Source organism: Coniophora puteana, assembly GCF_000271625.1.
Source record: "Coniophora puteana RWD-64-598 SS2 unplaced genomic scaffold CONPUscaffold_20, whole genome shotgun sequence".
Taxonomy (NCBI): Eukaryota; Fungi; Basidiomycota; class Agaricomycetes; order Boletales; family Coniophoraceae; genus Coniophora; species Coniophora puteana.
In genome coordinates, this window is record NW_006913072.1 from 317,548 (window position 1) to 340,034 (window position 22,487).

Here is a 22,487-nt window from a genome sequence, read left to right on the forward strand (position 1 = left end):
CTTTTGATGGAAGCACTTCTTGTAAGACGGCAACATTAACCACGATATCGTGCACAGCATTAATATTGGCTGCCTTCTGTCTGCCGACCTTGCCCTTTCCTTCGCTCTAGTCATGCTCCTCACTTACAAGGCCTGGAACACCGACGTCCTCAATACTTGGTTTACAGACGAGGACGGTCAACTCCTCTTCAGTGTCGTCACCGAGTTCCAAGAAGACGGAACTCGCCTCTCAACTATCATAAGAGTGGAACGAGACTCGCCAATCGAAGATGGCACTGTCATTGCTAGAATTTCTTGGGGCTTTGACCAGCATGTGCTCACCTTCGGGAACCAGGAGGTACCCGCACAGAAGTTCCTTCCTGCGGTAGGTCATACGAAAAGGTGCGCTCAAACATGACGCGCATGTGTGTAGCTGACCTGGGTTTCCCTGGACTGGGGTGCTATGTATCGCGGTGCAGAACTCGCATTCTCACTGGTCCCGGTAACTGCGAGTACCGATGGATTCTAGGCCAAGACACGTGCGAGGTGCGTACTTCTGCGATGCTCGTTTTCATAACTTCCCGTGCCCATCACTATCGCCAGCTTCAAACCAAGGGAGGTAACCCCGTAGCTCGTTCCCTCAGGACTAATCCGCCCACGTTTGAGATCCTCCCTGCGGGTATACACATGGTTCACCTGATCATAACGACTTTTGTTTTCGTCGAACACATTCGTAGGAACAACAAAGATGAGAAGAAGTCATTTTGATCGCGGACGGTAAGAACTCGGCCTCGAATCACACCGTCTCCATTGGTTAGTTAAGTTGATGTTCATGAGCGTAGTGATTATGTATCGACTGATGACAATGAAATATGAGAAGAAAGTAATAAATTACGAGCTGAATGTCCCATATGTGGCACAACAATGAAATCAAGTCGGAGATGACCCTCCAATCACATCATAGGAAGTTTGAGAGCACCCAGCTGGATCTTCCGCTCCATATCAACGAATGCGAATGTCGTAATGAGAAGGTCAAGAATAGGGTCAGCCTCTGCATATATCTCAAGAGTCGGCTTCTGTTTGAAGATATTCTTCGGTTGTTGCAGCTTTGCTATCAGTAAGTCCCTGTCCTTTATGCGAAGCTGGAACAGCCGAGTCAGCCTTCAGCGTCAAATAGTATGAGACAATCAAGTGCATTGACACAGACCTCGTTTGAGTACAAGTCCTTGCTTACGGTCCATTCGTACATCGTACCGTCGGGACCTCGGAACGTTCGCTTCTTGAATACACTACAGACAGAGGTATTCAATAAACTTCTCGCATCGATCGAACCGTTGACGACGTTCAGAGAGATGCGTACTCACTCTGTTAGTTTCCCTTTGGCCGGAACCAGGAACTTGTCTACGTCCATCTGCTCTCCGTTGATCGTGATCTTGCGGCGGATGAAGCACCACTTGATCTCGCCAATCGTCGTGTCGGATGTAACCTTCTCACTGGAATTGGGTGCGCCCTCCTTGTAGATGATCGTCGTTGTGAGCAATTTCTTCCACGGCATGTCGGTTCTGTATAGCGCGACGCCGTTCTGATCAATGAAGGTGGTCCTGTTCGTGGCGTTGCAGTGGAGTGTGAGCAGCATTGCAATGTGGTGTACTCAAAGAAGAAGAGATGGCAGTAGGTGTTTGGTAGGTGTCGTAGAAGTGAGGATAAGACTATCCAGGTATTCTTAGAGTTATATATGCCTCGCATATCCAGAGAGGCCTCACAGGAAGGCTGAAGAAAGCAGCATGCAGTGCCCCGCGAGTTCTGATGAACTGAGCCACTCACCCCACGACGGGGCAAGCGCGTCGCCAAGCTCAGCTGGTAATTGACTAAGGGCGCCGGCAGGACGTCGGCAGATACCGAGGCAGCGTCTATGAGCACCGCCACGTAATCACCGACGTCAGCTCTTGTCTGGACTCTAGACAATCTGCCAAGTCAACCGAGGTAAGGGACCGAGTGGTCAATATTTCGGTCAAGTGCCACATTGTCGCAACGTGTCACTACGGATCGCTGTGTTGCTGTAGATGGAGACAACGTCACAGCAAGCAACAGCTTGGCGATGGCAGTTACCCAAGACTAACGACAGGGCGGAGGAACGCTCATGCCGTGACGTCCTTCAAAGACTTCCTTCCTACGTCAACGTTCAGAACTCGACATGGCCTGAATTGCCCTCCAAGCGTCCAGTCAGAGCAGAGAACTCGACTCTTCGCTGTAATGGTATGTTATAAATATGCAATTAATGTCGTAAATACTCGTACATCTCCCCGTTGTGATCTACAGTAGGCCTATCCGTCATCGCTCTCGCTGTTCACAATCAACCAGAAGCATTGCTAACGAACCACCCTACAGGTTTGAAGACCCTGGTTGCCGCCTTGTAATGGCCGCTCTTCGTCTTGCGAACGTGGTCAACGAACACGAACGTGAAGACGATCGTATCGATGATGTGATCGCCTCCTGATAGCACTTCGAGGTACGGCAATTCGTTCTCGCTGAACAGGTGCTTCTTTGGAGGGTGCGACACAGCAATGGTACGCTGATCTTTTGACCGAAGCTGTCATGAATGAGCATTAGTAAGTACTCGATTTCAATGCTCACACCACTACTAACCTCGCACTTATCATCACTCAAGAGCCAACTGTATTCCCCCTGATCTGGTGCAGTAAATGTTCGATATCTGTGCTTGCATTCAGCGACTGAATAAAACGAACGGCTATGAACGAATTCCCGTACCTCCACATAAAACGGTGTGAGGGCATGTAATCGCTCGCTCGTACCTCCTGACCACCATTGAAGCGGAGCTTGTCGTGGCCAAAACCCCACTCGACTTCGCCGACCACGGAACCTTGCAGGTTCTGATCCGGCGAACTGCGAGGCTGCGCCTTGACGATCTTGCTTGTGCGCGAGCCGACTCCACGTGGAGTGTTGGCCCAGTACATGATTTGGCCGCTCTCGTCCTCGAAAGAGGCGTTGCGGACGTCAGAAGACTTGTAGGTGAGTTTCATCTTTGCGTTAGTGAAGAAACGTGAAACCAGGGAGGATGGTGTGAGTTTACGCCGCCTTCCTTGCGGTATGGTCATGATATTTTATATATGACATCGGTGGCAATGAACGGTGCTAGTTGTGGGGTAGAAGCACCACCAGAACATATCATTTCTCCACACCTTTGTGCTCTATGGTACCTTCGCTGCCGCGCAGGTTGCAAAGTGAGGTACAGCATGGCCACTAGCACACTGCCACAGCTGTGATGACACCAGGCATGATCAAGAAACGTCGACGATGTCGTGGACATATGGACATCGCCTCTCATCGCCTCCCTCATTACGTCGGAGTTTCTCGCACTCCACACCGAAGCCTCCGAATTATTCTCACACTCGTTCAGATACCGAGCGCTTGATACGTACTGCGACATGCCGCTTTGAAGTTGGGCGCTTGACTTGGCTTAACTACTCGCTTGCATCGCTTCACGGGCAGAATACTTCAATCTAAATATGTGACACGAGTTTGAGATATAGTAATCAATCTCCTGCTCGGAAGCTGAGCGCTGAGTTCTTGGAGCATGCCTAATTATCTGATAGAATGACGAGGAACTTTATCTGCACGCAAATGCACCTTTGCACGTGTCGCCTCGGTGATGCGAAGCACCCCTGGGGCTTAATCTAACGGTCTTGGGGCTGATCTTGGCACTCTGTTCGTAATGGAGGATACAAGATAGTTATAATGATGAAATTCCCTTGACATCCGTGTATCCATGTACATCATTCTAATCCTTAGAAAAGCCTAAAGCACATATTTCGCCAGTCGTGAAAACCCCGGTAGTGCTTTAAAAAAGGTCCATCAACTTAGACGATACCGATGGGAGTAGCGGTAGCAGGCGGGAGGGTCGTGAAGACCGTGGTGGGCTGGAGAGCCGTGTTCCAAGTCGCGGTGGTGGGCCACGCGGTCGACGCGATCACGGGCGACGCTGAGTTGTACGGGTCAGGTCCAGGGACTGTATAGCACAAACCGCGCGTCAGCTCCGAAATTATGTCAAGTACGACGATAACAAAAAGAACGCACTGGTGTAGTTGTCTAGCTGCTGGTAGATGTTGATGAGGAGACCGGGGTCCGTCGCCTTGTATGCACCGGGGATCTTGACAGTGTCGGGGGCGTCGGTGCCGTTGCCGCTGACAGACAGCTGGTAGCAGGACATGTAAAACTGCGCGCCTTCGGTTACGTTGGCTTCGTGCAGCGCGATGACCTCAGCGCGGAGGAGGTAGTCGCCGGGCACGACAGGGGGAACAGGGAAGGTGTAGTGGCCGCAGTTGTCCTGGATTGGAGACGCTCTGTCAGCACGTCGAAGGATTAGCTTATAAAATGAAGACGCACAATGAGAACATTGGTGGCCCAGTAGTCAGGGTTGTCAGAGGGCAAACCGGCCTCGGAGATCTTGAACCAGTCCGCGTCGGGGCCAGATGCGGTTAACGCGTCATCGACTTTGGCCATGTACAAGTTGATCGGGCCAAGGTGCGAGATGTCGATTGCTTCGGTGGTGCAATTGCGATAGCCGTTCAATTGGTGCATCTCGACCGTGACCTTGTCCCCAGCTAGATCAACCAGTGTCAACATCCCTTCAACCTCGGGTATTTATGGGAGCTACTCACGCACGACGGGACACTTGTTCGCGCTGGCAGAGGGCGCAGCGTTGCACGTAATGTTCTACGTGTCTACTTGTTAGCTGACATCTCTGCATACAGTGAAATAGTAACATACAGCGGAGGTAACATCGACAACGGGGTCGTGGTTCTGCGGCAGACGCACGCAAGCCTGAGAGTAGTCAACACCGTTGATCCACAGGTCCTGGAACGTGGCATGGGCGGAAGCGCTGGCGGCGAGGGCAGCAGCAACGAAAGCAGCTTTAAGAGCCATTTTTGTTCGGTTAGTGTATGAGTGAGAGCGGTTTTCTGGTGGTGTAGGAGTGGAGGTAGCAGGAGCTGGAGCTTAGTAGTCGACGAAGTGCTGCCTTTATACCTTTCTATTCCATTGACTCGGAGAGAGAACTGCGGAGGCTCCCGCGAAGTCGACTCGCCACAGTGCAACATCTGGTCAAAGCTAGGTGTACAGCGGAAAACGACGGGACCAGCTCGAGGCAGATTTGCCTGGTGTTGTTCAGGGGTGTAGCTGAGGTTCTTTCCACACGAATGTCATGTGTCGGGATCCGCTTGGCAACCTCCGAGGCATATTTGCGGCGAGCGTCAATAGAGTCTGTGGTTGCCAAGCCCATACAGAACGGACATCAGCATTCTTCCCATAACCTAGGGTATGTAATCACGTTACGCACAAGCTGGTCAAGAGACAGAACCTAGAATGAAATATAACATAACACACGGAAGTTAGGTCCAATGCCTCGAGTAAGATTTATCACAGTACCGAAGCTCAACTCGGGGAGGCGGATTGAAGGCGTTTAGTGAAGGAATACTGACACAGTCCACCATGTTACCGAGGCTGCGACCGAGGCCGCCGGATTTGCCGTCGCTCCTTTGGCCTAGTCAACAGTAAGAATCGTCGCCTGCAGCAGGGCGTTCACTTCTTTGTTCCCAGACATTCCAGATCCGAACTCAATGTTTCAACCCACGATGCAACCCGTCTAGAACCGAAACGCGAGTCGGAGAGCTGCGCTTTTCAAGGAGAAGGGATGGTGGGATCGGGATATCCAGGGTCATTTGGCGTAAGCAGCCACAAGGGAGCGTAATTACGCTCGGTCGACGTCAAAGTCAATCACCTGAGTCACGTACACATGATGATCATTACCGTAGCCAGACAATCTCTCACAGACTTTACGCTTTGCCGCCGGGAGCGTCCGGAGATCATTCAATATTCCCAAGAGCTGTCCAAGAAGGAGGGTAGCCATTCGTAAACCTTCGGAGGACAAGTCAAGTCGGAGAGTGCAAAATCTAGAATTCGGAATCGAGCGTGAATTCGGAATTGAACCACGAAATTCGGAATTGGGCAGTGCCTAGCATCTGAGAGTGTCATCAGAAGGGGCAAGAACACTTAGAAAAGGGATGCACTTCGATGTGAACATACTCAATACAGGAGATCGAATGTGAGTGAGTCGGGCTCGAAGGCGCTGGGCTGTTGGTGGCCTACGAGAGATGGACGATGGTGAGCGAGCGAAGGTTTCAATCGTGCGCGTGAGAATTCGCGCTTGTTTGGTGCCTTTAAGCTCCGCAAGTTGCGTGCTCTGCCCCGCCCTGCCCGTGCTCTGCTCACACGGAACGACCATGGGCTGACCCAACGCCTTCATTATGGCTCACACGTTCTGTATCTCTTACTGAATCGTGTTCTAGTACACTATCCTAATCAATCGCCGCCGAGACCGAATCTTTCCTTGCTGCCCACCAGGACCTGGTTCTCTGCCCTCATCACATATTATACGACGCTATAAGTACACACAATATACCATGTACTAACCACTCAGCGTCATCGCCATTCTTCCATCATCACCTATGTGCAAATCCACCTTCTTCTGATTCATCACTAACTCCCGCTCTCTGGGGAGAAATCCCCCAGATGCGGTGTTACTCGCTGACGTGGCCAACAAGGCATCGGCGATATCTGTGGGATCGAAGCCGGGTCTAAACCCGAGCGAATCGCCCCCAGACCTAATCAGAATGACAAGTGTCAAGAGGGAGACGATCGTCTGTGGGATCATAGCGAAAACGATAATAATGGCAGCCCGAGGTGACCACCCTTTGGACCAGCCCATGGTGAGAACATAGGCATGCCCGCTGATGGGGGATGTCATGTTGGTCGGAAGGTCTCCAGCGGCGGAGAAGCCAGACCTGAGGAACTGCGGAAACACCCGACTTGAATACCGAGGGAAGTGCGAAACGACTTAATCCTACATACCGTTCCTCCGAATTCAATGACGCCTCGCCAATAGTTCGCCTGAATGATACTGTCAGTAAGCATTCAATCGTGCGATTGAGAAGTGAGAAACATGTCACCATAACACCGTTGATTAGGGTCACGTTGGCTGAAGTGCCATTCATGTTCGGCAGAGACGACAGTATGGTGTTGACTGAGTCTCCCACGTCGTTGCTCACCATGCCCTGCGCTGTTTGCCCAATCCAGTCTACGAGTCCGACTAGGAAAGCCATGGCTGAAGGGTTGACCTCTCCGAGCAGCCACGAGTCGACGATATACTGCTGGCTGATGATACCGCCGTTGTAGGTGACGACTGTGTCAGTGACGAGCGGCGTAACCTGACAAATGGTCGAGTTTATCGCGCTGTATTTGCACAGGCCGGCCATCTTGATCGCTGCTTTAATCAGCCTTTTTGAAACAAAGAGAGCGGTATGTAGGGAACCATACCAAAGCTGTTGTTGTTACCCTGAGTCAAAGTCTGTTGCGGACACGGTATGATTGGCATGAACCCATCCCCGATACCTTCTCCGAGGCAGGCGTCAACACCAGTGTTGAATGTCTGTGTGATGTATCCCGTCTGACGCGATCTTATTGCCTCTGAATACACGTAATGGATGAGCCAGTTCAAATGAAAGGAAACGATGACACATACCTTCGCCATTGCCAGCACTGCTGCAGTTGACGGCCGTAATCCAATACCGATATCCAGCAGTGCCAATGAACGTCCCATACGGTGACGTGATTGGCTGGTATTCACCGCCAATTGTTCCGTTGGACGTTTGAATGCATACGACGCTGGCTGTGAGGCCTTGTTGTCTGACCGTGTAATTCATCTGGAACCCCTCTATCCTCGTCTCCACCACAGTGTTTAAGGGTACCTGTCCACCTGAGTACGAAAGACCCCACCCTGTCGCTTGGGTGTGGGCAGCGATGTACTCGGGGATCATCGGCAGCACGCCAGCTATATCCATCAGTTAAAGAATAGAAGGAAAGTAATTGTGTTGGTCAGAACATACCGGTAGACAGGTTATACGACGCCCCATTAAAATTGAAGAAGCTGGGAAACCCGAGATCCGATCCAGCAGCTGATTGGCCCGCAAGCGTTGCCACACCCAACAGTTCGAGGGCCCCAATTTCCGCTGACCTTGTCAAAATGTGGGCTCATGTTATCAAAAGTTGGGCTTACTGTTTGTGATCGAGTTCTCGCTTTCAGTCGCGTATATCGATTGGGAGTCCAGTAACTCATAAAATGCAGGGCTGCTGATGTTAAGCTCGCTCCCCGTGATATACTTTGGCAGCAGGATGAGAGTTGGGTTTAGGAGAGCCGTCCATCTGCGGGAATAAGTCCAGTCAACAAGGTCCACGACAGGGTATCAACACGTACCCGGATGTGGTCGTATGAGCGGCCAGAAGCACGACCAGCGCGATAAACGCCCACGCGGGATACTTCGTGTCGAAAAAGAGACGGAAGTTTGAAAGCGTGACCAAGAATCCAAACCGGTGCAAGTAGACGGGCTTCTCAATCAGCGCCGTGGCCAATATCATGCGAACTGCCCTGGCGAAAAGCCTACCACGTGGAAAGCATTAGCAAAGAGGCACCGTGCGATACCGCCGGACTACATACGCACCAAGAAGACAGAAGACTCAGCACCGTGGCGGCCAAACTGGCTAGATATGTCGCTCCACGCGGATTATTGAGGGCTACGCGGGCGGCCGCATCCGGGAGCGCAATCTGGTAGTACTCGTGGTTAAGCAAGACCGCCACGAAAGTCCATCCGAACGCGAGTAGGATCAGGTGCCCAAGCCCAAGAACGAGTACCGGGGCGATTCTGCTGAAGCGGCTCCGCTCTGTGCGAGAGCGAGGAGTCGGTTGGAGAGGGCGCTCCTCGTCCTCTCTACTCTTCCCAGAGATCCAGCTGTTACGAGGTAAACCGAGCATGAGTCGAGAGTTATGTCAATACTGATAACCTTGCCACTGACCGCTTTTATGCCCGTCTAGGAGGGAGCACGATCCCAACTCCTAGACATGGGCGTCAATAAAACATGGGATGGAAAAGCCATTCAGTCATATGAACCGGCATTGGAGGAAATTAAGGTACTATCGTGTATAAGCCAGCAGCCACCACTGAACGTCACGCAGCATGTTGGCCTGCAGGCAGGATTAACCTGGAAAACTGCATATCACCTTCGGGGTAAATGCGAAAAACATGTGTTTAGCTGGTCGTTGTTGAGCTTCGATTTCTACCACAAAGAAGGCGATCCCCGACGCCCGCTGCCAGGACTAGCAGTGACTTTCTCTAGTGATAGAGTCGCATACAGCCATGAATCTTACACTTGTCCGGAGGAGCGCCGTACATAAGGATACCCCCAGGAAGAGAGAGAGCGAGAAAACGGAGCATCGAGAAAAAACATGGGCACAACGAGGCCACAGCGTCCCAAGACCAAGAGCCGAATTCCTGGACAGAACGTTCAGAACCGCCCTTACACGAATACGAGTTCTTGGGCAGTGGGCGGGAACGTTCAGAACAGCCGATAGTATCTGACCGTCAGCCTGGACCGCCTCGCTGAGAAACTGGAATAACGTTCCCGTGTACACGCGAGGCTAAGTCGTGGCCAGGTCCCTTTCGGGTGGGAGGGCACCAGCAGGTCACATCACGGAGAGAGACCGACGAAGTGTCTGTACATGTGTCTTCTCCACGGCGCAGAGAGAATGGGGAGGGTACATCCAGTAGAGCACAGGACGAGAATCGGGTTTAAGTGCAGAACTAGGGAACCAGCTGCTTCAGAGCGTGTCTAAGAGCTTCAGAGGACTTTGGGAGCACAAAGCAGTGGCACGAAAGATTGGCGCCGCAGTGGGGTCTGGAAAAAAAGACAAGGCACAATGCGGAAGGTTTCGACTCAAATAAATCAAATGGACCAAAATCCTACTATAAGTAGCATAATCATGGGATAACTCTAGCCTTCTCACGTTTTGACATGTTTTCTGCCAAAAGCATCCGATGTTGCCCCCGATTCAAGATAGGGGCTATTTCCTGCGTTACTTCGTGTTGACGACATATTCAAAACCACGCTTCGCTCACACTTGAACTAACGAACGCAAACAACCAATTATTACGGCTACAAAAGAGCGGTCCAAAGAACCGCCCCTCGCCCGGGGTATGCTACTACGGCGTTACCGGTGTAAGTAAAGCTACAGTACGGAGACAGACATATGAGAGAGCGTAAGACGCGAACAGAAACTCGCGGGAATCATGGAGAGATGTATGTATGTATGATGATGAGGGATGAGGGATATATGCAAAGAGTCTAGTAGACGTGTCCATGGGGTAGATCATGAGAAATGACATCTTGAAAAAGGCATTAGAAAACAACGAAGATCGAAGGACGCATAGCGGGCGTAATGTATATGAGGTATCGGGTGCGAGGTGGTGCAACGTGACCAACAAAAAACGAATCAAGTAGAAAACATAGAAGAAAACCAAACAGGCGAGAGAAACCGTCCAGAGAAACGTATACAAAACCAGCTGCAGTTTTTGATTTGTTTCGTCAAGCGCGCAAAAACATCTCGACGGGAATCGGCTTCCGCCTGAGCCCCTGGCTCCCGTCCGACACGCAGCTGCCGCAGTCAGACCCGCCCCAGACGCTCGAGTGCGCGCTGCCGTGGCTCGACGTGCTCCACCTGCTCTCCTTCCGGCGCACGACCTGCTTCATCGCAGGCTGCTGCTGGGCCTGGAGCGAAAGCCCCGAGGGACCAGCGGGGAATGCGGACGAATAAGAAGGCGACGCGGGGGAATACGAATGCCCGCGCGCATGTCCGAAGTGTGATGCAGAAGAAGAAGGCGGCGGCGGAGAAAGATGGAAGCTCGCGCCGAACGCGTGCGACTGCGCGCGCGGCGGTGCGCCTGTGAGCGCGAACTCTCGGCGCGGCGTCGTGATGGGCGAGCGCGAGTTCGAGAGGCGCCGTGCGCGCGCGAGGCGCTCGTCTGTCTTTGCCTTGGACTGTTTATCTTTGGCTTTCATCTCCGCCGCTGCCTTGTCTTTGTCTTTGGTGTCCTTGTCCTTGTTGTCCTTGGCGGAAACACCAAACGGCAGCTTCTTGCTGGGCGACTTGGGTGACTTGGGCGACGACGACGCGCGCGACGAGCGCGAGAAGAATGCGGTCTTCTTCAGTGGCGAGAGGGAGAAGTGAGGGAGCGAAAAGTGCTCGCGCTCCGCTTCGGCGCTCGCGAGCGTAGACATGGACCAGCGCGAGCGGAGGTGAGGCGGCGGCATGTCGAGCTCCTGTGCGTCGACGTCGGCCTCGGGGCAGGACTGATGTGAATGGTCCGAGTCCAGAGACGTACGCGGCTCGTCTTCCTCCTCTTCGCCGCGGTCGTCCTCGGAGGACGAGCGCGGAGTGGAAGGGAAGGACGGGAAGGACGGGAAGCTGGGCGAGAACAGCGTGCTCGAGAAGGCGGGGGTGAACTCGGGCGCGAAGGACACGTTCAAATCCACGTCGATACCGGCGTTCGAGGCACAGGCAACAGGCGACGAAGGGAACGAGAACGCCGAGAGCGTCGAGTAGATCGACTTCTCGTCCTCGCTTAAGGGGGCACTGAGCCGGGCGTCGGCGCTGCACTCGACACGCGGCTGCAAATAGTCGCGTTGGCTCTGGCTCTGAGACTGGTGCGAGTTCCGGCTCGATTGGTACACCCGCTCGACAATAATCCGGGGCTCGTCCACGAGCGAACGTGTGCTCGCGCACTCGTCTGCGCCGTTCTCCTCCACCTGCTCCTCTTCGACCTCGACCTCGACCAGCTCCTCAGCCAGTTCAGGTTCACATTCGAATTCGATGTCATCCGGGATAGACATCTTCGGAGGGGGACGCGTCGGCGTCGGCGGCGGGGGCAGCAGCGAAGAGATCGGAATGACGCGCTTGGGCACCGGCTGGCGGATGATGGGCACTGGTACGGAGAGGAGCGAGTGGCGGAAGACGGAGGACGTGGCAGAAGGAGGGGGGAGAAGGGGCAGAGGCTTGCTGTGCCGGCTGCGGCCCACCTTCTTCAGTGGCTTCTTCTCTTGCGTGTAGGCCAGCTCGCTGACAGGCGAAGGCTCCTCCTCAGTAACAGACACCTCCGGGATCGTAGGCAGCGACGCCGAATCGCGGCGCACCTCACCTGCTGCGCTTGGGCCGACGGGGAACGAGGGCGGGAGGGGCGAGTACAAGGAGATAAAGTCCGCGAACTGGCGTGTGTAGAAGTCGTGGTCGTCCTCGGTGCTGCTCTCCTTCACGGACTCGATGATGTCGGACTCGAACTCCATCTCGGGTGTCGGCGTGATGATGCAAGTGGGCAGGTCAGTGTACTCGTACCGGCCCTCTTCGAGCTCCTCGAGCTCGAGGCTGGTCGAGTCTGCAATGTCGAGACTGCGAGACTTGGAGATATACAGAGGGCGGATGGTGACAGGACGGGGGCGAAGACGGGGAGAAGGGAGAGCGAACGAAGACTCTTCGCAGTCTGACTCGCCATCTGATGTAACGGGGGTGCGGAGGGGAAGCGAGTCGCTGCTGCCAGACGTCGAAGACGAAGAAGACAGAGAGGGAGGGACAGGGGCTCTGGACCTGGAGCCGCCGACGATCTTCAAGGCCTCGTCTATCGAGAAGGCGAACGCGGATAGGCTGATTCGAGGCTTGGAAGGTGAATGCCTTGATGACACGAGTGAAGAGGTCGATGAGGAGGCAGGGTTATGGCGAGAAATCGGGGAGGACTCTGAATCTGATGGCTCTGCATCCTCGGTGATGATATGCAATGGCTTGGGGTGATCGTTCATGATTGATGATGAGGGTGCGAGTGGGCAGCCCATGGGCTTTGAGATGGTAGACTTGCGCGTCTTGGGCCCGCGTTTAGGCGAGCGGTTGAAGACTGCGGTGCAAGGTGAGTCAAGGCAAAAAGAATGAGAAAAAAGAGACGTACAAGAGTTCATGACGGTCGTGACGTTAATGTTCTAGGCTACAGTGAGGACGGAGACGAGGATGGCCGTCGCCGTGGACGATGGTGGGAGAAAAACGTGTGGTGGTGAAGCGAGTCTGCGGGTATAAATTCACAGCCAGTGTGAGGGAAGTACAATGCAGTCCATAGCCGACCGACGCCAGCCTTTTGTCGAAACAGGCCATTGTCTTGTCTCCCATTCCGGACACAATAGCCCACAAACAACGCTGTCCAAATACGGCACCGCTGACAGCCGCGGAGTTTGAATGGTCCACGCGTTCGTTCCGTTCATTGTCCTCCGCGTCCTCGAGGTCCTTCTAACCGCCGCACACTCCCGCACAACGTCAAGTTCTGCGCAGACGTAGACAAGCAATCCAGCGCACGCAAATTCATCTAAGTCAACGTCCACGTCAAGAGCGACGCGTCTAGTTGTCATTGCTCGGCGCAGCTGACGAACAATATTGCCCAGGGGCCTCTCCACGTCGTCTCGCGAGCTCGGCTTTGTCGCGGACACGAGGCTTCGTGCTCAACCACGAGGCACGTTCGTCGGACCATATCGGACCGCGCCTGACTCAAGACGCGCTCCAGTCGCGTCAGACGCGTTTGGGCACTGGCGCGAACCACCAATCTCAGCTCTGAACAATTGCTAAGTCCCCTATCCTGTCAAATTCTTTCGTACAACGCGAGTTTTTTGGACCTAGCTCTATCCCTTCAATTGCTGACCCATATCTCACCGACAGAATGTACAAGTACTGGGGCCATGTCGTCACCGAAGACCAGCTCAATAACGTCCTGGTTGCCGAAGGCGAGGCAGTCACGACCCAGAGAGAAACTCAATCCCTGCTTCACATTGACATCATGTACCACGCCATGATCATCGCCAAAGTCCCCCACTGTACTCCTAGGCGAATCGTGTTCGACGACGGCAGGCGAGGCTGGATCTTTGCGTTCAAGGTCAGCAACGCGCTGTACGACGACAAGCTCCCAGAACGCGTTCCGCGGCAGTGGATGGAGCAGGTGGAACAGTTGCGAATCGCCCTTGGAAAGACGAAGAAGCCAGCGTGGTATAGAGCCTTTGAGTTTGACCCAAATCTCGATATGAATCCGTGGCTCCCGTTCCGAGGGAAAAGTACGCGTCGGTCTCGCAAACAGCGCGATGTTACTGCCGTACTAGAAGAAGCCACTGCCGTACCAGGAGAGCCCTCTGCGAGCAGTGCACCGGAAAGATCGAGGCGTGTTAGGTTCGATGACGAGTCCTGATTGCCTTCGGGGTCGCCTTGCTTGGCTTGATTGTACGACCTGCGTCGCGCCTCAGAGTTGCGCAGTGCCATGCTCCGTAAGGTTGCGTTCATATAGGCCTAGCACCAGACTCGTTTTGTACTCACACTACATGCGAAACCCTTCAATGGGCCATTCATACTCCTTCGTTGCACTTCTTTCTTCATCACTTGCGCTCCAGCAATGATTCTATAGTCTCGGACACAGGTGTTTTAACAGTCCAGTCCATCTTAGCATTAATACAGTTCAATTCACTTCTAATATCTTTCTGAGACAACGTGTTGCTAGCAAAAGCGTTAGAGAATGGTAAATGTCAGCCTTCATAGCACTCAATTCTCGTATTACGCTCGGTACGCAAGTCTGCGACCATATACTATATGTGTCAGAGTCTCTTAAGCTAACGCAACGACTAGCTGCATTTCAAGGCTACGTCGGCGTATCACCCCAAGTGTTGAAGAGATACGATCCCCCGTGTGCATGGGTGCTAGCCCGTGGCAAATAAATATCAACCAGCAAACGTTATTTTCGGACAAGGCTATTCTCTAACGTTCCAGCATCCCTCTTCGCTTATAGCACACCCGCGACTGCACATATTCACGCCAACTTTACATCAGCTTTGTACGTGGTTTTCCTCTTATCCAACCTCGCGCTTACCCTTGCCATCCGCTCAGATTGCCTACCATGCCTACGTACATAGGATATGGCTGGTCCGAGGAATTCCTGAACCAATGGGCCCTGAGGAAAGGACGGAAAGTGACAACTTGCATGGATAAACAATCCAACCTTCACTACGACCTCATGTGCGAGCTGCAGGACATGCTGAAAGTCTCGATCTACACCGAGGTTCGTTAAGTCCTGATGCAAGACGACCACCGGGGTTGGGCCATCGCCATTGACGTCAGTGACCACGTCTTCGGTGACAAGATTCCGAGGCGGAACACCGCGGACTTGTACAGAGAGCTGGCGCTTCTGAACATGGCGGTCGCGCTAGGGGCAACGCCAACAACGTATGAGGCATGGGAGTACGATCCGGAGTATGACGAGGGGCCATGGCTTCCGGTTCGAGTGCGCAACGACGCTTCGAAGGAGCACGGTGTCTGAGCATGGTGAACAGCGTACCAGTGGCTTTCCTGGTTGTCCACTCTCAGTAGAGTTGTTTGTTTTGCACCGAACTGTCTTGACAGTCTAAGATGAGTCAAGTAATGACGCCCCTGAGCCTCATGGCAGCACTGTGCACTGTGCAACCCCGTACGAGGTGACGCATTAGATATACCAGATATGACCCCATTATTCGGCGCTAGATAGTTATGTAGCGATACAGGTTTGTAGTGCATAGATCCTACAGGTATGGTTGTTCCGCCACGAGGCGCGTCCACTGTCGGGCTACATCGGATCATGCGTGGCTCGAGACGCGTTCTAGTCGCGTCATACGGGTTTGGTCACAGAATCGGACGCGAACCACCACAGGTCTGCACTAACGACCCTTAAGTCCACTATCCCATCACAATCTTTCGTACAACGTGAGTCCTTCAAGTTGGACCCAACTTTGTGCCTTCGACGTTGACCCACTTCTCAGCGCTAGGATGGTCAAGTACTGGGGCCACGTCGTCTCCGAAGACCAGCTCAATGACGTCCTGGTCGCCGAAGGCAAGGCAGTCACGACCCAGAGAGAAACTCAATTCTGGCTTCACATTGACGTTATGTACCGCGCCATGATCATCGCCAAAGTCCCCGACCCTTCTCCTAGGCGAATCGTGTTCGACGACGGCAGGCGAGGTTGGATCTTTGCGTTCAAGGTCAGCAACGCGCTGTACGACGACAAGCTGCCGGAACACGTCCCACGGCAATCGAAGGAGCAGGTAGAACAATTGCGGATCGCCCTCGGAAAGACGAAGAAGCCAGCGTGGTATAGAGGATATGATTTCGACCCAAAGCTCGATAGCGGGCCCTGGCTTACGTTTCGTGGGGTACGTGCATCGAAGAAGCAGCGTCGTGCTATCACATCGATTCAGGAAGAGCCACCTGACCATAGCGCAACGACAGTAGCATAGGTGACCATGGTGCGCCTATTTTTTCTCCTATTTACGAGCGTGAGCTGACCGAGGCCGATAAGACTTCCCTTGGGCAGGATCGCCGAGCTTTACGCCTCCGTCACTCCTCGTTCCAACTCCCAACCCCCTTGCAACCCCCTCTCAATCCACTCGCAATCCACCCGCAATCCACCCGCAATCCACCCGCAATCCACCCGCAATCCACCCGCAGCATCCCCTCCCAGCATCTCCTCGCAGTATGAACGGCGCTATCTCCCCGGTATAATAGCGTGTCTTTGTCTCACCATTTAATCACAGTTTACTGTTGTACATATAGCATGTGACCAGAAGCAGCGCCGTGCTATCACGCCGATTCAAGAAGAACCGCCTGAGCATAGCGCAGCGACGCCAGCCTAGTAGGTGCTTATGGTGAGCGCACTTATCATGTTGAGTTGACCGAGGCTAGCAAGACTTCCCTCGAATAAGAAACCCCGAGTTTACGTCTCCATCGCTCTTCGTTGCAATACAAGTATATTTTACTGCTCGTCCTCCAACAGGCTTCGTTCAAGCTCTTAGATATAAGACAGCTCATCCTCGTCGTCGTCGTACTCGTCGTCTTCGTCATTCTCTTTGCCCCCATTATCCTCGTCATCCCCATCACCCTCAACGCCCTCAACGCCCTCAATGCCCTCAATGCCCTCAACGCCTCCAACGCCTCCAACGCCCTCATCACCCGATAAACTATCCGACTCATCGTCTCTCCTTGCTTTCTCCTTGCGTCGTGCGACACGCCAGCTCTCCCCGCCATCTCCATGATACCGACGATTCCTCCCCGCGCCTTGAACACTGCCTAAAAATCCCGACATCTCACCGCGCCCTCTAACATTCGATCCACGCATGCCGCTCTCGTCTCCCGGTGCACTGCCACCGCCTTCTTCATCACTCTCGTCATCGACCTGCATTGCGTCAGGTTCATAAGCCGGTTCCGGGCTCGACGCCCGATCGTCCATGTCGTTCAAAGCAGTCGGCATAGAGTCCCTGACAATTTCCACAAGGTCTTTGAAAGCCTCATCTGACTGAGGGGTCCCGATGCGATAGGCAGGGGAGAAACCATCCTGAGCTTTCGCCACGTTCGGTATCACCGCCGGGAATTGGGAGTTGACTACATCATCGGGGTATACGTCAATTAGTGACTTGCTAGTTTTGCGGGCTTGTCGACGAATGCCTCGAGAACTGGACTCCTCCCAATCAGAGAATTCGTTTTCGTCGTTCGATGGGTATTTGCGAGATAAGCCCTCCATAGGATGGTCTGCCTCTTCCTGTTCGCTCGGTTCCCCGCTTTCGGTACTTTTTACGCTCTCGTTTGCCCCATTTTGAGCTGCACGCTCTGCCGCTACAGGCCGTCTCTCGGAACGACGAAGATGCGCAGGAGCAGCATCACCCACTGATGGAAACGCGCTCTGGGCTTCCGTGGAAGGAGGTTGTGTTGACTGCTCTCGCGGCGTCTTCTTCTTACGCCGATCGTGAATAAGAGTGAGCTGTTTTATGATGCCTTTGTCGCGCCTAGATATGGTCCGAAATGCCCAATAAGTACCTACAGTCAAATATCAAATGGATATAGTGTTGACCAAAAGCACAAACTTGAGACCCACCGGCAATAGCAATTCCTACCACCGTTTCCTGTTCTTCGTTGATAGTAAACAGCGCGGCCGCCTGATACTCGAGGTCCACTTTGGCGAGCTTCAAGTGCTCATTGACTCTGACAGCGAGGTCCACCTTCTGCAGTCGGCGGGAAGGATTATTCTTGAGCTCTACGAGCACCGAAACTCTAGATGTCTTGACCCTGTAGCCAGTAAAGCCAAGTCGCCAGTCAGTTGTATCCGACCCCTTGGTTTGAACCAAAGCAAAATCGGTGATGGGTCCGAGAGCGTTTGCAATAGGCTCAGTTCTGTCGGAAGCTCCAGAGTATCTCGGCCCTCGTCTCGCGTTAGCCGAGTTGTCATTGCACGGGTCTGACTCCGTTTCTGGGTGAGGAGTGTCAGTCCAGGACCGCTCACGTCTTGGCTCACGTGGGTGAGTCTGGGAGGGCGGTGAAGGTTTGGAGAGTCGTGGTGCGAATTGAACAGGGTACTGAGGCACAAGGTGAAGGTTGTAGAACTTGGAGAAGAGGTTGCGAATCTCGTTTCCCCACGGCAAGTACCAGTGAAACTCGCTGCCTCGGGGGTTGGACGCGTAGGAGGCAGCAAACGACCAAGACATCTTTTGCTGAATGTCAGCTCGCCTCTGCGCCTCTTCGGCCGTGGCTTCGGCGCGTTGAAGTTTGGCTTTCGTTTCTGAGAGGGCAATACGCAACGTTGCAAGTTCAGCCTGCAAAGATCCGCAGCTTGGGCACCAGTGTAACGGGTGTGTGTCAAATGGCATAGTTTATCTGTAAACACAGGAAGCAACGTAAACTTGATAAGGAGTGCAAAAAAAGCTTAAATATGACCAGTACACACCTGTGCTTGGTATGTGGCGATTACAATCACCCACGCGCCCTAGTCAGCGTTCTCTTTATACTACCACCCTCCACTAGTATCCGATTTGATGGCCATGTATGATCAGATATCGGGCACAGTTCCTGTACTCTAGATCAAACTTTCTCAAATGAGAAGGTCAGCTGCTTGCAGGTTCTTCGCCTAACATGTTCAGCTGGCTTGATTTATTCACTTCCAGGGCTGTTTATGCCCTATAGTCTGCTGAATCGGATCGCTAATCTGCGCCGCTTGACCGCAGTATCATATATGTGCATCCCATCCTAATAATAGAAAGCTGAGTCCTTGCTGAGTCCTCTTTTGTTTCTTGTATTTCTATATGTCAACGACTTGTAATCTGCGACGAATGATCAGCTTAGACGAGGTTCTCAGGAAGGGAAGGGATGGTGATCAGCGCACTATGTATATGAAGCTTGAAGTGCCGCCGACTAGTAGTGCTCATAGTTACGCGTCAACATTTGGACTTCTGACGATGGGGTGCCGGCAGGACCCCTGAATATCCCTACGAAGTCCGAGGTTGGCCTGGTCCCATATTCCGTACCCCAGCCCCGGGGTCTTCTTCGTCCGGGAAGTCTCCAACCCGGGTGCCCTACCCTAGACGTCGGCCTAGGAGAGGCCCAAACCCCGGGTTCTACCCTGGACATCTATGGTGCTTGACTTTCACTCTGAAGGCCCCAAAAACGCGTTTTTGGGCATGGCACACGTCCAAAAATGCTTGGATAACGATGGATGATGTAGTGTACCATGCAACTAGACATCCATCCCCTCGTCCTTCCTATTCTGCTGCTGAACCGCCAAATTACGAACCATGGAACCAATAGTATCAGCATGTTGAAGCAAGAGGTGATAAGATACCGCGTCAGCGTCCGACAAGACCCACTTCTTGGGAGCAAACGTGGGTGAAACAGTCAGCTGCATCAGTACTGAATGAGGGGTTAAGAATGCAACGCGAGGCAGATCGATCTTGCGAGTCCCGGTCTTTCGAGGCTTCTCACGGAATGAGCTGCTGTATCCACTGGGATAGACCAGCTCGGACACTTCAGCAGGGATATAGGATGCCATCGAGATGACCTCAATAGATGGTAGCCACCCGTGAATCCCATACCTGCCATTTTTTTTCTTCCTGACATCGAGAACTGGTAACCTTTCAGTCAGGAAAAGAGTGCTACTATATCTATAGTTGAATCGCACCGCGACCTAAGATGGTTTTGCTATCATGCCAGACCAGTGCAAATGAACAGTGTTGTAATGGAGTCTGCGGAGTGACCGCTGCATCTCGAACGATGTAAGGGACGTGGTGCTTGCAGCATAGCTCGACGCGTCGGGTTTGGTCCTGTAGAGCGACCAGAACAGTCAGAAGTAAGTGGTCTTATCGGATGGGTGTACTGACCTGTTGAACGTGCGTCCGTTTGACAACATCTGCATTGGACCGTGTTTCCAGACTCGAATGAATGAGAACGAGACGCGTTGTGTTGGATAAAGCGCTGGAGGCGAACCTCGAGTCCGGGGGGTAATTCCCGCTACCTTAGGTAGTGGGTCTTACCGGCACTTCGTGTGACCGAGACTCCTGCCAAATTCTTACTCCTGTTGGGTCACGTGATATTTCCAGCTCCGTTGCTTCTCCGCCATCGTCTTTTCCCATTTCGGGAAGCATTTTAAGCTCCGCTTCAGCGGCAGCGCGCCGCTGCCCTGCTGCTTTTACCTCTTGAACGCATTATCATCATTCAACGTTCAATTGCTAAATGCTCACGCCGATGCCCGCTCATTCGAACGGAGACCCAGGATCCTCAACCTGTTTTCATCAGTCGTGCTCTTTTAATAGTTATTTGCCTGTCCATGCGGACAATTGTCAGTCTGAGCCACGCCATTGTGCTGGGTTAACGTTGAACAGTGTGACACAAAACAATGAGGAACTCACGGAACTCATTTGCTCTGATATTGCCTCTAATATCTGTCAACTCCTTTCGAATTCTGGTTCCACAAGTGTTTTCAATTGTGAATTTTCTGTTGTAGTTGTGCTTGCATCTTTGCACGGTTTATCATCTCGAGTCCCTGAATCAGCTAATAATATACGGTCCATATTGGCCACTCATCTGATCCTTGGACACTGTGCACACAGAAGAGTAAATGTTGCAACTCCTTCTGTCTGCTCACATATTTCTCATGGGTTACCAGCCCTTGAATTGCGCAGATTCATTTTCTCTGCAATCAGACCTACTATATTAATATTCTCTCCTGCCACCAGTATGTTTGATCTAAGAAATATGATATGATGGTGTTCCCCACATGTTTTCAGACACGAATTGAGATATTTGGGATAACACCTGACGGTAGCGGGCTTTTGCTGCTGCGCGGCCTTACCTCATTCAGGGGTCCTGTGGCGAGCTCCGTTATCAATGTCGGATCGGCTTAAACATTCCGATCACGTGAGCTCATACAAATCCAGCCCGGTTTTCCAACTCAGCCCATGTTGTCAACCAACTTCCCCCCGCATTACCACTTTACCAGCCGAGACGCTACAATCAAGAAGGTTTATGTGAGTTATCAGTACACTTTGCTTGCCTTGGAGTTAATCAAGATAGTTAGAATGACATGGTACTGGGGCCACGTCGTCTCCGAAGACCAGCTCAATGACATTTTGGTCAAAGAAGGCGAGACAGTCACGACCCAAAAAGAAACTCAATTCTGGCTTCACATCGACGTCATGTATCGCGCCATGATCTTCGCCGGGTCCCCCGATTGTACTCCTAGGCAAATTGTGTTTGACGACGGCAGGCGAGGTTGGGTCTTTGCGTTCAAGGTCAACAGTAGGCTGTACGATGACAAGGTGCCGGAACGCCTCCCACGGCACTGGAAGGAGCAGGTGGAAGAGCTGCGAATCGCCCTCGGAAAGACAGAGAAACCGGCGTGGTATAAGGGGTACGAGTACGATCCGAGGCTCGATCGTGGGCCGTGGCGTCCGTTTCGCGGGGTACTTGCGTCGAAGAAGCAGCGTCGTGTTATCACACCGATTCAGGAAGAGCCACCTGAATGTAGCGCAACGACAGTCGCATAGGTGACCATGGTGCGCGTACTTATTTTCCTCTTCGCGAGCGTGAGCTGACCCAGGTCGATAAGGCTTGCCTTGAGCAGCATCGCCGAGCTTCACGCTTTGGTCACTCCTCATTCCAACCTCCTTATAACCCCCTCGCAATCCTCTTGCAGCATCCCCGTAGAACGGCGCTCCCTTCCTGGTATATTAACGTGTCTTTGTCTCACTGTTTAATCTCAATTTACTGTTGTATATATAGCATGCGACCTGAACTAAGGCCACTGAGACCATGTTGTATTACGGGCTCACTCAACCTGCACATCGTATCACAATAATAATTCGTAGCAGGTTTCTCATTTCTCATAATTGCATCTGTCCATTCAACCAATCAACACGCTTCATGGTACCTTCAACGTTTTTAACATCTCAGAGTGTGTCATACGAGACACGAACGTATTTCACACGCTTATGAGAGCCATGGTACAGACGCGACGCGCGAAGCGAAGACACATTTTCAACTCTTTGACCGTGACTATCATCATCTACGTATGTATTTTCCCACTTCATCGTTCCGTGTAGAGTCCTGAATCTATACCATAGAATGCCTCAATACTACGGATACGGCTGGACCGAGGAATTCCTGAACAATTGGGCCCGGAAGAGAGGACTGAAAGTGACGACTTGCATGGGCCACCAACACGAACTCCACTACGACCTCATGTGC

At 52.7% G+C, this 22,487-nt stretch overlaps 11 protein-coding genes across 11 annotated transcripts; 4 read left to right on the forward strand and 7 right to left on the reverse strand.

Annotated features, from left to right (window-relative positions):
* Positions 1-71: 71 nt before the first annotated feature.
* CONPUDRAFT_170123 (uncharacterized protein) lies at positions 72-3,020 on the reverse strand (the record flags this gene model as incomplete). Its single annotated transcript, XM_007777222.1, has 6 exons — positions 72-1,121; positions 1,187-1,268; positions 1,344-1,580; positions 2,358-2,569; positions 2,626-2,692; positions 2,749-3,020. 6 exons carry the CDS (start codon positions 3,018-3,020, stop codon positions 933-935), a joined length of 1,059 nt encoding a protein of 352 aa, XP_007775412.1. The 3' UTR covers positions 72-932.
* A 705-nt stretch (positions 3,021-3,725) lies between these two features.
* Positions 3,726-4,949, reverse strand: CONPUDRAFT_140516 (glycoside hydrolase family 61 protein). The gene is made up of 5 exons (XM_007777223.1): positions 4,768-4,949; positions 4,659-4,713; positions 4,384-4,601; positions 4,075-4,324; positions 3,726-4,006 (listed from the first exon to the last, which is right to left on the reverse strand). The coding sequence occupies exons 1-5, from the start codon at positions 4,921-4,923 to the stop codon at positions 3,858-3,860; spliced, it is 828 nt and encodes a 275-aa protein (XP_007775413.1). The 5' UTR covers positions 4,924-4,949; the 3' UTR covers positions 3,726-3,857.
* On the reverse strand, positions 4,949-6,140 carry CONPUDRAFT_140517 (uncharacterized protein). Its single transcript, XM_007777224.1, has 3 exons — positions 6,066-6,140; positions 5,336-6,017; positions 4,949-5,259 (listed from the first exon to the last, which is right to left on the reverse strand). The coding sequence occupies exon 2, from the start codon at positions 5,903-5,905 to the stop codon at positions 5,747-5,749; it is 159 nt and encodes a 52-aa protein (XP_007775414.1). The 5' UTR covers positions 5,906-6,017; positions 6,066-6,140; the 3' UTR covers positions 4,949-5,259; positions 5,336-5,746.
* A 217-nt stretch (positions 6,141-6,357) lies between these two features.
* On the reverse strand, positions 6,358-8,863 carry CONPUDRAFT_170125 (uncharacterized protein; the record flags this gene model as incomplete). The annotated part of the gene is made up of 10 exons (XM_007777225.1): positions 6,358-6,410; positions 6,469-6,847; positions 6,907-6,945; positions 7,005-7,318; positions 7,372-7,521; positions 7,577-7,885; positions 7,941-8,063; positions 8,111-8,256; positions 8,309-8,491; positions 8,553-8,863. 10 exons carry the CDS (start codon positions 8,861-8,863, stop codon positions 6,358-6,360), a joined length of 2,007 nt encoding a protein of 668 aa, XP_007775415.1.
* Positions 8,864-10,193: 1,330 nt separating this feature from the next.
* CONPUDRAFT_85873 (uncharacterized protein) lies at positions 10,194-12,919 on the reverse strand. The gene is made up of 2 exons (XM_007777226.1): positions 12,876-12,919; positions 10,194-12,824 (listed from the first exon to the last, which is right to left on the reverse strand). Exons 1-2 carry the CDS (start codon positions 12,883-12,885, stop codon positions 10,471-10,473), a joined length of 2,364 nt encoding a protein of 787 aa, XP_007775416.1. The 5' UTR covers positions 12,886-12,919; the 3' UTR covers positions 10,194-10,470.
* Positions 12,920-13,069: 150 nt separating this feature from the next.
* On the forward strand, positions 13,070-14,418 carry CONPUDRAFT_147746 (uncharacterized protein). Its single transcript, XM_007777227.1, has 2 exons — positions 13,070-13,572; positions 13,631-14,418. The coding sequence occupies exon 2, from the start codon at positions 13,632-13,634 to the stop codon at positions 14,148-14,150; it is 519 nt and encodes a 172-aa protein (XP_007775417.1). The 5' UTR covers positions 13,070-13,572; position 13,631; the 3' UTR covers positions 14,151-14,418.
* A 431-nt stretch (positions 14,419-14,849) lies between these two features.
* Positions 14,850-15,269, forward strand: CONPUDRAFT_160110 (uncharacterized protein; the record flags this gene model as incomplete). Its single annotated transcript, XM_007777228.1, has 2 exons — positions 14,850-15,011; positions 15,093-15,269. The coding sequence occupies 2 exons, from the start codon at positions 14,850-14,852 to the stop codon at positions 15,267-15,269; spliced, it is 339 nt and encodes a 112-aa protein (XP_007775418.1).
* A 482-nt stretch (positions 15,270-15,751) lies between these two features.
* CONPUDRAFT_160111 (uncharacterized protein) lies at positions 15,752-16,615 on the forward strand (the record flags this gene model as incomplete). The annotated part of the gene is made up of 4 exons (XM_007777229.1): positions 15,752-16,135; positions 16,201-16,228; positions 16,282-16,455; positions 16,536-16,615. 4 exons carry the CDS (start codon positions 15,752-15,754, stop codon positions 16,613-16,615), a joined length of 666 nt encoding a protein of 221 aa, XP_007775419.1.
* A 155-nt stretch (positions 16,616-16,770) lies between these two features.
* Positions 16,771-18,711, reverse strand: CONPUDRAFT_147748 (uncharacterized protein; the record flags this gene model as incomplete). The annotated part of the gene is made up of 3 exons (XM_007777230.1): positions 18,697-18,711; positions 17,851-18,626; positions 16,771-17,792 (listed from the first exon to the last, which is right to left on the reverse strand). The coding sequence occupies exons 2-3, from the start codon at positions 18,617-18,619 to the stop codon at positions 16,771-16,773; spliced, it is 1,791 nt and encodes a 596-aa protein (XP_007775420.1). The 5' UTR covers positions 18,620-18,626; positions 18,697-18,711.
* A 735-nt stretch (positions 18,712-19,446) lies between these two features.
* Positions 19,447-20,196, reverse strand: CONPUDRAFT_140521 (uncharacterized protein). The gene is made up of 2 exons (XM_007777231.1): positions 20,123-20,196; positions 19,447-20,065 (listed from the first exon to the last, which is right to left on the reverse strand). The coding sequence occupies exon 2, from the start codon at positions 19,792-19,794 to the stop codon at positions 19,483-19,485; it is 312 nt and encodes a 103-aa protein (XP_007775421.1). The 5' UTR covers positions 19,795-20,065; positions 20,123-20,196; the 3' UTR covers positions 19,447-19,482.
* A 1,024-nt stretch (positions 20,197-21,220) lies between these two features.
* Positions 21,221-22,398, forward strand: CONPUDRAFT_170130 (uncharacterized protein). The gene is made up of 4 exons (XM_007777232.1): positions 21,221-21,268; positions 21,319-21,965; positions 22,023-22,309; positions 22,364-22,398. Exon 2 carries the CDS (start codon positions 21,320-21,322, stop codon positions 21,785-21,787), a length of 468 nt encoding a protein of 155 aa, XP_007775422.1. The 5' UTR covers positions 21,221-21,268; position 21,319; the 3' UTR covers positions 21,788-21,965; positions 22,023-22,309; positions 22,364-22,398.
* The last annotated feature ends 89 nt before the right edge of the window (positions 22,399-22,487 follow it).